The sequence below is a fragment of the Fusarium vanettenii genome (genome assembly GCF_000151355.1).
Source record: "Fusarium vanettenii 77-13-4 chromosome 8 genomic scaffold NECHAsca_11_chr8_3_0, whole genome shotgun sequence".
NCBI classification, from domain to species: domain Eukaryota; kingdom Fungi; phylum Ascomycota; class Sordariomycetes; order Hypocreales; family Nectriaceae; genus Fusarium; species Fusarium vanettenii.
Window position 1 is genome coordinate 1,170,792 of NW_003315873.1, and position 12,605 is coordinate 1,183,396.

A 12,605-nucleotide genomic window follows, 5' to 3' on the forward strand; every position below is an offset into this window, starting at 1 on the left:
ACTCTGGCCGATAAAATGGCTACCATACTTTACACAAGGTGTGATATAATACGTAGTTGCCGCCTCGCAAAGCCGCTGATCCCAACCATTATTCTTGGCAGATCCACCAATGCGCTGATGATTACAGGTAATACGCCGAGAGCGCAACACTATCCCACCTTGTCTAGAGGTCACGGATCACCAAGTCCAGTCCCAACTTCCCCGTGGGGAACCAGACCGGGGCGTGACGGCTGTTGATCATGGCCGTTTCAACTTGCATGGGTGGGCTTGAACCTTGTAGACCTTGTGATGTCGTCGATGACTAGAAAAAGGGACCGTCTCCCCCTCGTTGTGAAAGAGGACAACAAGCATTGCTACACGTATTGCATCTTACACTCTTCTCAACAACGGTCTAAACCATCTGTCTACTTCTTCTCTATTCAATAAATGGGCTTCAATACTCATGCGTCGGGCACCAATGATCCGCCTGCAGTGCGGAACTGGCGTATCCATCTGATCGCCTTGGTGGCCAGCATGTCTGCGCTTGCCAGTGAGTCTATGACAGCATGACCCCTGTGATATGTGGATGCTGAATTCTTTTAGTGGGATACGACACCGCAGTTATTGGAGGCACAATGGCTCTTGAATCCTTCATCCGAGACTTTGGACTCGACACGGCCGAAAAGACGGAGCGTGATACGCTTCAGGGCAACATTGTGTCGACGTTTCAAGCCGGTTGCTTCTTTGGTGCTCTCCTCACCTTCCCCATCGCTGAAAAATATGGTCGCAAAAAGACCATCATCGGCGCAGCCTTGGTCTTCTTGCTCGGCGGCACACTCATGACGGCTGCCAATGGTAATATGAGCATGGTGGTTGGTGGCCGAGCCGTAGCTGGACTCGGTATCGGAGCCTCCTCTCTGACTGTGCCTGTCTACATCGCCGAAACTGCCGTAAGTTGACCCTTGTCCTTGAAAAGTTTCTAATCTGACATTCATAGCCACCCTCCATTCGTGGTCGACTGGTTGGTATCTTTGAAATTGCTTCACAAGGTGGTGGTATGCTTGGCTTCTGGATCAACTATGCCACAGATCGTACCATCGATGTCAACTCCAAGACTCAGTGGATTATCCCTCTTGCTCTTCAGCTGGCTCCAGGCTTGGGACTCGCCATCGGAATGACCTGGTGTCCTGAGTCTCCTCGATGGCTTGCACGTGGTGACCAGTTTGAGGCCGCCGAGAAGGTTCTCACCATGATTCGAGGACTCCCTTCTGAGCACGAGTATATCCGTCATGAGATGGGTGAAATCAGAGCTCAGGTTGAGGAGAGAAGTACTAACAAGATGAGCAAGAAGGATCAGTTCAAGAAGCTGTTCCAGAAGGGCGTCCGCAACCGCATGGGTATTGGCATGGCCCTCATGTTCTTGCAGAGCTTCACTGGTGTCAACATCATCACTTACTACGCTCCCCGAATCTTTGAGAGTCTCGGAGTTCCAGGCACGTCGTTGAAGTTGTTCTCGACCGGCTTCTACGGGATCGCCAAGACGCTTGGCATGTTCCTCTTCACCTTCTGGGTGGTTGAAAAGGTCGGTCGGCGCAAAGGCTTGATCTGGGGCGCCGCGCTTGGCTGCATCCCCATGTGGTATATCGGAGGCTATGTAATGAGGGCTGACCCGGCAGCCGCCGCTGCCGCCGGGGTTACCAACCGCGATGGCTGGGGATACCTGGCCATTGTGTGCGTCTACATCAACGCCGTTATCATCTGCGCGACTTGGCAGGGCATCACCTGGACGTATGCATCTGAGATCTTCCCGCTAGACATCCGCATGCTGTGTGTGGCTATCACCACGGCCGATACCTGGTTGGGATCGTTCATTATTGCTCGATCGACGCCTTATATGATTTCTGATCTTGGATACGGAGCCTACTTTTTCTTCAGCGCCATCTTGGTGTGTATGGGTATCTGGTCCGTTTTCTTTGTCCCAGAAACAAAAGGTTGGTTCTCACCCCTCACTCTTGCTACTGCATATTTGTGTGTACTGACAATCTCTAGGCATATCTCTCGAAGAGATGGACGCCCTCTTTATGAAGCCAGTCTACAAGACGGTATGGGCACAAATACGAGGCAGAGAGGTGCTGGCCGCTGATCGCCCCGACTCTCCGTTTGATGATGACGAGAAGGCAAAGGAGCTCCGAATACCGTAAACATTCGGGCCCCAAGATGGATTCTCTCTTTAGACTACATACCACTGAGGGCTATTAGCAGGCACTTCCATGCAAGTCCGATCCGTTTAGCTGTTCTAGGGTAATAGACTTGAGTATTTTCCATCATTCCAATGATTCCAGAAGCATCAAATCGAGCCTTAAATTAAGGTCCAAATTAGAGCCTGCCACACCAAAACACTTTAGGTTCTTATCGCAGACCCATGTCACCCCCCAGGGACTTTTGTTCTGGTGTGGGAGGGGGGGAGGATCCTAACAAGGGTACAAAGTAAGCAGGAGATTATTGAACAAGGGCTAACTGATTGTTTATCGATAGCGATGATCTCGTTATTTCATCAGTCTTTTCTGCTTCTTCAAACTAAGCTCTCCCGACCGTGTGGTCAACTGTCCAGGATGGCAAGGTCAATCTTTTTGCTGACCGGGCCTTTTCCCCGCAAGCTTTTCCCAGGCGATCCGATGGTTGTAGCCAAGCTTGGTAACTATTAATAATAGCCTTTATCTCTTGTCAACGGTCGAGGGTCGCCAAGAAACGTAGCCCCATGTTCGCCAAGAGTCCTGGCAATCACCGTGGTTCCATTGGCTCCCTGGGCGAAAAGCCATGGTCCGACGGGGATGGGAATGGCCGCACTGTTTTCCCGTTTGGTCCTTTTTGTTTTCTCTTCTTTTATTGCCAAGACATTGGTGTCGTGATCCACTCGCAGCCAACAAGAGAGACAAACTGACGAGTCGAGTCGAGTCTCGAGGCCAAGAGATTGCCGTCGGCGAAGGACAAGTTGCTGTTCGGAATGGCCTTTTTGTGAGCTTGTCTAGATGAAGTCTGGAACAAGGTCTCCCTTTGTTTGTCGCTGCACCTCACATGCGCCCAGGCGCCCTCACCCGAGACCATGGACCACCTGTTTCCGACCGTCCGTGTCTCATGCCCTGGAGGTGGTACAGCATGGCACGTCCTTTTGTACTCGTACCCACTGCCCGCTGGAGCTTGCCCTGTAGAAGAAGGATTCTACCGGCACTTGGCTCCTTGTACAATAGCAAGCAAGTATCGTGGACTGACCTGACAATGCTTCCATTATCTGTTCCCACTCGTATCCATAACGACCCGCTATCCCCAGATCCGCAATGCATGGTCCTTATCTTGACACGGACGGGTAGGCACTCAAAGCGTCAGCGGCAATCTTGATGGGGCGATAGAACAGAGCGACAGCATCAACAGGAGCTGCGGCTGAGAGACCCGAGGGAGAGCGTGACAGGTGCATCGTATACGGTTTGCACCGGGATTAGAGCTCGTCATGAAACTCCTTGTCCTGTCCTCGCATTCGTTCTTCTCGAAGCTGTCGCCGAGGGGTCGAGATGGCACCCAAGCCTTCATCTCCTTCCATCTTGAGCCTCGACCCGGGAAGCGGCCGCTTCTCCCATGTCATCGGGTCGCGATAACCTCTGTGGGATTTGTGGAGGCAAATTTGGGGTAACGACAGGTTAAACTGAGAGGAGAAGGAGGAAAGCTGTTTGGAGAGTGAGCATCGCCACGATGAGGACCCAAAGAAGAAGCAGCACCACCACCGTACAGAACTGTGCCTCTCCGCGTTCCCCCCCTCCTCTCCGACGGTGATTAAGCTTGTTGGTTAGCTCTCTTCTCGGATTGGCTCCGAAGGCGCCACCAAATAAGCCCAAAGAACGTTGGTCCATCCACCAGGACCAGGGTAGAGGCTTGGCTGCTGCTTGCCAAGTCGGACCCCAATCCGTGATCGATCTTTACACCTTCCCTTCTGAGTAGAAGCCCCGTCGCAGTAGAGACCACCAGGAAGGTCACGCGTCAAGGCGAGATAGCCAGCGATCATATCTAGACCTTGGGCTTGGCCAAGATGGCACCCAGCTCGCTCTACCAAGTGCGGGGACCCTAGCCCGAGCTGGCCAACCATGCACCTGGAGACGGGTAGGGGACAACGGCACTAGCCATTGAACACTGGTCGTGTGTGTGTGTGTGCGGATGTGCGACAGCGCTTCCGCTGCCATCGCGTAGGAGGCGTCCAGACGTTGCTCCGGGGCGTTTTGCTACTCAATACAATCGCCGACTACTACGTAAGAGCAATCATCATACGTGGTTTGTTTCTGTGCTCTCCATTGCACTTTGATGACCGTGACACCGAGAGCAAGCTTTGCTTCTTGGCCATGATCCCTGACTCGGGGTAGCACCAACCAGTCACACACACGCACCCAACCCCCTTTCAGCTGCGAGCCTCAATAGAAGCTTCGGTACCCCGGGGGCCAAATGCTTGGAACCTTTTGACATCCCTATCTCGTCTGATACGGCTGGTGCATATCCATTCTTGGCATTCACATGGTGCTACCACATACCCAAGACACCCCTACGGGCTCGGGATCGCCTTTGATCCTCCTCCTGCCCTTTTTGCAATGGGCTGCCGCATGCTCCGTCGTACAGATTCTTACCCTCTGCAGCTCCGTTAGATAAAGTGTCCCGTCCCTCCCGCGTTGGCTGCTGATCATCCCCCTCAGTCTGTGTCAGGTCTCCTCCTCTTAAAGACCCCTCAGAGTTCAACGCTGAGTTTTTTTCTCATCCCTGTCACACAAGTGATTAATTCTTTTACTGGACATCTCTTTCACCATGACATCCAAGGACGCTGAGCTCGACGTGGGCCCGGTGACGCCCCCTCTCGGCAATGATCCTGAGAAGGCCTCTGGCAGCAGCGAAGAGATCCCCGATGACTTCCGCGAGAAGGATTTCATGACCCGCAATGGTCTTAACCTGAAGTCTTTCCAGCGTCGTAAGTTTAATCGCCAATACAGCCTGACTCCCCTTGCTGAACGCGACCTCTAGGTGACTATGGCACTGGTGCTGTCGAGCTCGATCGCTCCATGAAGAAGCGCCATCTTCACATGATTGCCATCGGTGGTTCCATTGGTGCTGGTTTCTTCGTCGGTTCTGGTAGTGCCTTCACCAAGGGTGGCCCTGCCTCTGTCTTCCTCTGCTTCACTATCGCTGGTGTCATGATCTTCAACGTCGTGCACGCTCTTGGTGAACTCGCTGTCATGTATCCCGTCTCTGGTGGTTTCTACACGTACTCTACTCGCTTCATCGATCCTTCCTGGGGTTTCGCCATGGGTTGGAACTACGTGAGTTACCCTCGACTGCATAGAGCTGGACGCTTTTGTTAACTGGTCCTAGGTCTTCCAATGGGTCATCGTCTTACCGCTTGAGTTAACCGTCGTCTCATTCACGGTTCAATGGTGGAATAAGGACATCAACGAAGCCGTATGGATCACTGTGTTCTGGCTCATCATCGTCATTGTCAATATCTTTGGAACGCTAGGCTATGCCGAAGAGGAGTTCTGGAGCTCTTGCTTTAAGCTGGCTGCCATCGTCATCTTCATGATCGTCGCCGTGATCCTGATCTGCGGCGGTGGCCCATCCAACGGCAAGTTTGACACGTATCAGGGTGCCAAGTTGTGGTATGATCCAGGCGCATTCCAGAACGGCTTCCGTGGCTTCTGCGGTGTCTTCGTCACTGCTGCCTTCTCGTTCTCCGGTACTGAGCTGGTTGGTCTTGCTGCCGCCGAGTCAAACAACCCGGCCAAGGCCCTTCCCGGCGCTATCAAGCAGGTCTTCTGGCGTATCACTCTGTGAGTACTCAAGCCAAAAGTGGTTCGTGATCCCTGTTAACGTGTGTCAGCTTCTACATCATCGGTCTTACTCTTGTTGGCATGCTGGTTAGCTCCACCGATGACCGTCTCCTCAACAGCAGCAACCCCTACAAGGATGGTACCTCGCCCTTCGTGCTCGCTGCCCAGGACGCTGGCCTCAAGGGTTACGACTCCTTCATGAACCTCGTCATCTGCGTTTCAGTCGTCTCCATCGGTGTTTCATGTGTCTACGGAGGCTCTCGTACTCTGACCGCTCTTGCTGAGCAGGACTACGCGCCCAAGATCTTTACCTATGTTGATAGGTCTGGTCGCCCTCTCGTGTCGGTCTTGTTCAACCTCCTCTGGGGCGGCCTTGCCTATATCGTTCTGGCATCTTCAGGCTCTCTCGTCTTTGACTGGCTCCTGGCCGTCTCTGCTCTTGCTGCCCTGTTCACCTGGGGATCTATCTGCTTCGTACGTTGCTCCTATCGCCGCATTTTGTTCCGTCATGCTAACTGGACATGCCTAGGCTCACATTCGCTTCCGTACTGCTTGGCTTCATCAAGGTCGCTCACTTGATCAGATTCCCTTCCATGCTTGCGGTGGAGTCTATGGATCGTGGCTGGGACTCTTCCTCTGCTTTATCATTCTTGCTGCCCAGATCTTTGTTGCCATCGCACCCCCTGGACAGACTGGCACTGGTACTGCCGAGGACTTTTTCAAGGCCTGCCTTGCCCTCCCAGTTGTCCTTGTCTTCTGGATTGCTGGATTCATCTGGAAGCGAACCGGCTGGCTCACCCTCGATAAGATTGACCTCGACACCGGTCTCCGTGAGCATGACTGGGATAGCATCAACGAGTACCGTGCCAAGGTTGCCTCATGGCCTGCCTGGCGCCGTGCCCTGCACAAGTTTATGTAAGATGGAAGCCAAGCTTCCATCGGCTCTGGCTTTGGTCTTGCCGACACGATCTAGATTGTATTTACCCCTCGTATGCGAGGATTATCTGATAATATCTGTCAATATATATCGCTTTCAATCGCTCCTCAGAGACTTGGCATTAGTGACTACAGACCTGTGACATCTCGTTTCAAGTGGCACGCGGCTAATTTATAATATCTTCGTAAGTCTCGTTCTCACCAACGTCGGTCGGCTCAAGTGGGATAAGTGGCGATAGACCGGCCATCCCACTTCATCCGAGTGGGATCGACGAAATAATCGCAGCATTAATTTGTCATTCCTGGCAGATATTTCAAACTCTCGGAAGGGCGTCTATTACATCCAGGGATTCTAGGTTTGGATATATTAACATCGATCGGCAGGCACACTTCTGATGTGGTACTCTTTATGCTTACACTCCACCACAACATCAACACCAAACAACAAGCCATCATGCTCGACGAGACTTTATTGCACCTTTTCTCTGATGCAGAGGAGAATGGAAGTACCTGGTCTGATGCTGGCTACTTGCAGCATTATCAACGGCACCTATCCCACCTCGAAACTGGATCAAAACTGAGTCTTCTCCAAGAGTTACTTTGCGTTCGATCTCCTGTGCCGCCTCTCCCGGAAGACCTTCTTCAAAAGATCGACTCTATCCTCTTGCGCACTAGGGGTCACCGTATCCTCACACAAACCTCTTCGTTGACTCCATCACGGACGATCAGACACGAGCAAGGCGGAGCCACCAACCTTGTTGTATGGAGAGGAGATATCACCACCTTGACGGGAATTACTGCAATTACCAACGCTGCCAACGGCCAGATGCTTGGATGTTTCCAGCCGACGCATCGCTGCATCGATAATATCATTCACTCGCGGGCAGGTCCTCGTTTGCGAGATGAGTGCTTCCAGCTCATGCAGGATAGGGACAAAGACCTCGGCGCAGGCGAGACGCTTGTCACTCGCGGTTATGATCTGCCTTCACCGTATGTAATTCATACAGTAGGTCCGCAACTCCGACGTGGTGCCTCTCCGACCGAGGTTGAGAGGAGACAGCTCGCTAGATGCTACGAGTCTACCCTTGACGCCCTGGAGCTGCTTCCAGCTGAAGAAGATGGTAGAAAAGCGATTGCACTCTGCTGTATTTCGACGGGACTGTTTGCGTTTCCAGCCAAAGAAGCAGCTGAGATCGCAATCTTGACGGTATTATCGTGGCTCGACAACCATCCATCAACGACAATAACCGACATCATTTTCAACACCTTTACCGAGTCTGACACCGAGATATACTCAAAACTGTTTGAAGCTTTACCCGGAGACTGGACCCCTCTAAGCGAAGAGCCTAAGTCGGCACCGCTTGTTGGATCCTTGGCTTTGGCTCGCGAATGGCTCGACGATGCAGACGCAGTTTTGGTGACTGCGGGTGCTGGACTATCGGCTGCTGAGGGCTTGGACTATCACTCTCGATCCCTGTTTGCGGAGAATTTCCCTGGGTTCCTCAAATATGGGTTGACGTCCCTGTACAGTGTCTTTGGCTATAATGACTGGCCGTCAGAGGAGCATCGATGGGGCTATTTCTTTACTCATCTTAATATGGTATCCAACTGGCCCAAGATGCCTTCTTACCAAGCCCTCATATCACGACTAAACAAGTTTGGTCCCGACGCTCACGTTCGCACTTCCAACGCGGATGGAATGTTCTTGGCCAACGGCTGGTCAGAGCAACAGCTGTCCACTCCTCAGGGCTCTTATGCATACCTACAGTGTTTGGAAAACTGCAGGGTCGAGGCCACAGTTCGATCCGCGCCTCTTGTTGCTGATGCGATGCCACACTTGGACAAGGTTACCCAGAAGTTGATGGACTCGAGCAAGATTCCACGGTGTAAATATTGTGGAGCGAAGATGAGCATTTGCGTTCGGGCGGGCCCATGGTTCAATCAAGCCCCCTTCAAAGAGGGCGAGGTTGCGTGGAAGGCTTGGAAGTCGAGAATTCTTAGGGAAAAGAAGAAGCTGGTGATCCTGGAGCTTGGTGTCGGGATGAACACGCCTGGTGTTTTGCGATGGCCTAACGAGGACCTTGTTTCCAAGGGAAACGGGCTGGTCAAGCTGGTGCGTGTTGGATTAGGACCAGAGGCGGTTGTGTCATGGGACCAAGAGGATGGAGAGCTTAGTACGTATGTGGATGGAGATATTAGCCAGGTCATGCCTTTGTTGGTGGGCGATGCTTAGAGTTTGCTTCGAGTTGCACGCTGTTGGCCGGTTTGCTTGAACGTTTGACCAACCACTTAGAAATTATGTAGAAATAGAACAAGAGAGAATTCGATCGAGTCAAACAATGTCTTTAATCATGGTCACACGTGATGCCTTGGCGAGGTCACACGTCATCTTGGGAGGCTCTAGAGAGGCTCATTTGCCAAGCGTGATGCTGACATGGGTTTCACGGGTTCTCCGGAACGCCCGCGTGGCTGTGCGCCCCGCCGTGATTGTCTGCAGGTGAGTTGCTGGCCACAAAAAGGGCGCACAGCCGCCTTTTCCTTTTCGTAAGAGGCTGGAGATTTTCAACTTGTTCTTTGAGACTGAGGCACAAACAGAAAGAAAAAGTCTACGATGCGCTCAAGTTGACAACAAACAATGGGATTCGAGACCCTTTCTAAACTCGCTGCGGCTGGTGAGGCTGCCTATCACAATCTGTCTAAAAAATGGTGAGTCTTGATTGTCTGTGCTCTACCTAGGCCAAGGCAAACTGACACAGTGGCACCTCAAAGGGAGGACCGAAAAGCGCGATACGCACAAGATGAGCAGGATGCAAAGCTCAGAGAAGAGATTCGCTTGCGAAATGAGTTTCTCAGTCTGGTCACGAGCAAAATGACGGGCGACTCAGCCTACGAGATGGCTCCTCTAAGATGCGACCCTCGTAGCAACCACAAGGCCGTGTTCCTGGTGACGACACCCATCGCGTTTGGAAAGTTTGCGTTGTCCGAGGCAAGCTACAAGCTCTTGGCCAGGCACGTCGGCATGAGCCTCAACAGCGTGAGCCACTGGGCTGTTTGCGTGATCGACAGGGGGCTGGGGAAGGATTACTGCTACGATTTAATGAGCGACCGTCTCGAATTGAGTGCCCTCGGCAAAAACTACTTTCGTGTCGCTGTGATTGCGCCCGAGTTTATTGACACGTGGAGTTCTTGCTATTACATTGGCGAAACTACAAAATCGCATCAGGAGATTCAGGATCTGGGTGAGTCGGAGGATGACCGTGGATGGGTTGCTATGGGCTGCTGACATCCTTTCCAGGACGACATCACATGGAATTGAATCCTCGATATCATTTATTATCTAACAACTGCCAACATTTGGTAGACACCCTCGTTAAAGAACTATGCAACGGCAAGGTCATCAGTCAAGCCAAGTTGGACGAGGAACTATCTCTAGCCTCCCCAAAGATTGCGCGTGATCTGATGATAGCGCGACTAAGATCTAAAATGGACGTGGGAGGTGAGAGCGAGGACAGTCCCTCGGTTAAGGAATACTTGGGGGCATTAAAGAAGAACTGGGGAGATAAGTGATTTGCTTGCAATCGGGAGTTCTCTGGGATTCGTTTCATCTGGAGGCCAATGAAGCTTCTAGAATCGGACTAAAATGGGAGCGTGTTCATTGAGGATAGACTATAGGATCTAGCACTATGTTGCTACCTACTTACTTAATACATGCTTAGACAACAAGATAAGTCGGCGACTCATCGAGTAGGCCGTGGCGATATAACAGAATGTGGGAGATCCGCAGTACTCATGTCCATCATCACTCTCGTGTCTCAATCTCATCTACCTGCACGTCGTCCTTTATCTCCTTCTTCCCAACAAAATTGTCTGTATCAAGTTGTTGGAGGTCCGTGATGTAGGACTGGAACTTCCACGCAGCCAACTTCTTCTCAAATAGCTCATCGAGCTGTTCCAGGCTTCTCCCTCTGGTCTCTGGAATGAAAAAGAAGGTGAAGATGGCCAAAATCAAATTGCTCCCGGCCCAAATGTAGCAGTATTTGGGGCCCCAGTTGAGAGCTTCGGGGTTGATAAAGTAAGGTGTGCAGTAGGCACTCAACCATGAGACGAGAAAACTGGCGCCTTGTGAAAAACCAACTGTCTGTGCCCGGAGTCTTTGGGAGGGTATCTCTGTCTGGAGAGCCCATAGCACAGGACCTTGGCCAAGGCCGTATACCCAGACAAAGACAATGCTTAGCCCTACGAGGACCTTTCCTGCAGAAGGTGACCCAACAGGCGAGACGGTGTAGGCAACCGCCATGCCCAGCATGCACGCCGAGTTCGCCACCGAAGCAGTCATCAGGAGATGTCGGCGATTGAGGAAGCGCACCGCCGGGAAAGACAACAGGTTTCCCGTTATCGCTATCGCTATGGATACCGTCACCCACATGAAGGGGCTACCAATACGAGCCTGGACGAAAAAGTATACCGAAAAGGCTGAGATAAAGTGTACGCCAGTGGCCGCCTGAGCAACAGCGGCTGAGATGCTGAGAAGCGTACGTCGGAGGTCTGTACCGCGGAAGGCGTCCAGCAGGTGTGTCGAGGAGCGCATCTCGGTCTCTTCAAGCCAGGCATTCTTCATAATGGCAATATCATTGCGCAGTTGGGCTTCGTCAGTTATGTGTCGAAGCTTCCGGATAGCTACTTCGGCTTTGTCGTCCTGGTCTTTTGATATATAGTAGCGAGGCGTCTCTGGAAGAAATATCAAGCCGATGGACATCAACGCGGGAATGGCAAACATGACTGCAAGCGGGATCTGATAAGACAGTCGGCTGGCGAGAACTTGAGTAGAGTTGTCGACGACAATGCCCAGCAGCGCCCCGAAGTTGATCTGCATTACCACCATGCCGATGGCTGCACCTCGAAGATATGCTGGGGTTGACTCTCCGATGTAGATTGCCGAGTAGGTGCTGTAGAAACCGTTCGAGAAACCGAGGAGGATACGACCGAAATAGAGCGCAGCGAGACTCGTGCCCCCGATCTGAGCTGCGACCGAAACTGCACCCACCAAGGACGCGATCCATAGGCCGACTCTGGGGCTAATGAAGCTTCCGAACTTGAAGATTGCGATGCAGGCTGCCAAGGCCCCGAGGCTGATCAGACTCTGCAGCAAAGTCTGCACCTTGGTGCTGATGTTGTATCCGATGGGGTTGGCTGGCTAGGTCAGAGGAGGCCGGTCAGTAGCATTCATTTGCAGGCATGGAGACATGGACTTACATCGACATAACCAAAGACGGCCAGAAATCCTGGCATAGACTGGAACCCTGCAATGGCGGCAGAATCGTATCCATATTGGAATTGAGCCAGAGCGATGAAGAGGCAAATTGCAAGCAATCGCTTCTCGCTCCAGAAGGAGTGAAGGTGAGCGTTGGCGGGAGACTGTAACTCCATAGTCGTGAGAACTCAGAGATGGTCGGCAATGCGGTACTATAGGAGAAAGGAGGCAAAGAGGAGTCATACCCGCTATTGGAAGGGTCACCGATTATATCAACCTCGACCGCATGCCCCCTCCCCCGGATCCATTTCCCTAAGAACGCTTCCCCGCAATTGCATCGATCTTGATGCAACGATAGCATGGATCTGATGCCGTTAGTTTAGTGCGGTTGTGAGGCAGGTTAAGCTTTCATCGGAGCCAGTCATCCGACCGAGCTCCAGTTGATGATCTCGGTAATCCCCAAGCCTTTACCGATGTAGCTTGTCTGTATAGAGTATACTGCAGCACTTATAGGGGCAATATCGTGAATATGAAGACCCGAGCTCTGACGCAGCGTATGGAAAACGTGAAAGCGGCACTTGGAA

At 52.2% G+C, this 12,605-nt stretch overlaps 5 protein-coding genes across 5 annotated transcripts; 4 read left to right on the forward strand and 1 right to left on the reverse strand.

Moving 5' to 3' along the window:
- Positions 1-426: 426 nt before the first annotated feature.
- Positions 427-2,180, forward strand: NECHADRAFT_95895 (uncharacterized protein; the record flags this gene model as incomplete). The annotated part of the gene is made up of 4 exons (XM_003048410.1): positions 427-529; positions 583-929; positions 977-1,970; positions 2,029-2,180. The coding sequence occupies 4 exons, from the start codon at positions 427-429 to the stop codon at positions 2,178-2,180; spliced, it is 1,596 nt and encodes a 531-aa protein (XP_003048456.1).
- A 2,532-nt stretch (positions 2,181-4,712) lies between these two features.
- NECHADRAFT_63227 (uncharacterized protein) lies at positions 4,713-6,874 on the forward strand. Its single transcript, XM_003048411.1, has 5 exons — positions 4,713-4,978; positions 5,032-5,327; positions 5,380-5,834; positions 5,885-6,308; positions 6,364-6,874. Exons 1-5 carry the CDS (start codon positions 4,819-4,821, stop codon positions 6,751-6,753), a joined length of 1,725 nt encoding a protein of 574 aa, XP_003048457.1. The 5' UTR covers positions 4,713-4,818; the 3' UTR covers positions 6,754-6,874.
- Positions 6,875-7,224: 350 nt separating this feature from the next.
- On the forward strand, positions 7,225-9,003 carry NECHADRAFT_47366 (uncharacterized protein; the record flags this gene model as incomplete). Its single annotated transcript, XM_003048412.1, has 1 exon — positions 7,225-9,003. The coding sequence occupies one exon, from the start codon at positions 7,225-7,227 to the stop codon at positions 9,001-9,003; it is 1,779 nt and encodes a 592-aa protein (XP_003048458.1).
- Positions 9,004-9,663: 660 nt separating this feature from the next.
- NECHADRAFT_47904 (uncharacterized protein) lies at positions 9,664-10,337 on the forward strand (the record flags this gene model as incomplete). Its single annotated transcript, XM_003048413.1, has 2 exons — positions 9,664-10,009; positions 10,066-10,337. 2 exons carry the CDS (start codon positions 9,664-9,666, stop codon positions 10,335-10,337), a joined length of 618 nt encoding a protein of 205 aa, XP_003048459.1.
- A 232-nt stretch (positions 10,338-10,569) lies between these two features.
- Positions 10,570-12,197, reverse strand: NECHADRAFT_47283 (uncharacterized protein; the record flags this gene model as incomplete). The annotated part of the gene is made up of 2 exons (XM_003048595.1): positions 10,570-11,960; positions 12,020-12,197. 2 exons carry the CDS (start codon positions 12,195-12,197, stop codon positions 10,570-10,572), a joined length of 1,569 nt encoding a protein of 522 aa, XP_003048641.1.
- Positions 12,198-12,605: the final 408 nt, after the last annotated feature.

Bases quoted from the DNA above. Each gene is read 5' to 3' on its own strand.
- NECHADRAFT_63227 (XM_003048411.1), top strand. From the start codon at position 4,819: ATGACATCCAAGGACGCTGAGCTCGACGTGGGCCCGGTGACGCCCCCT. The intron at 4,979-5,031 runs GTAAGTTTAATC...CGCGACCTCTAG, and splicing joins CCTGAAGTCTTTCCAGCGTC to GTGACTATGGCACTGGTGCT. The intron at 5,835-5,884 runs GTGAGTACTCAA...AACGTGTGTCAG, and splicing joins GTCTTCTGGCGTATCACTCT to CTTCTACATCATCGGTCTTA.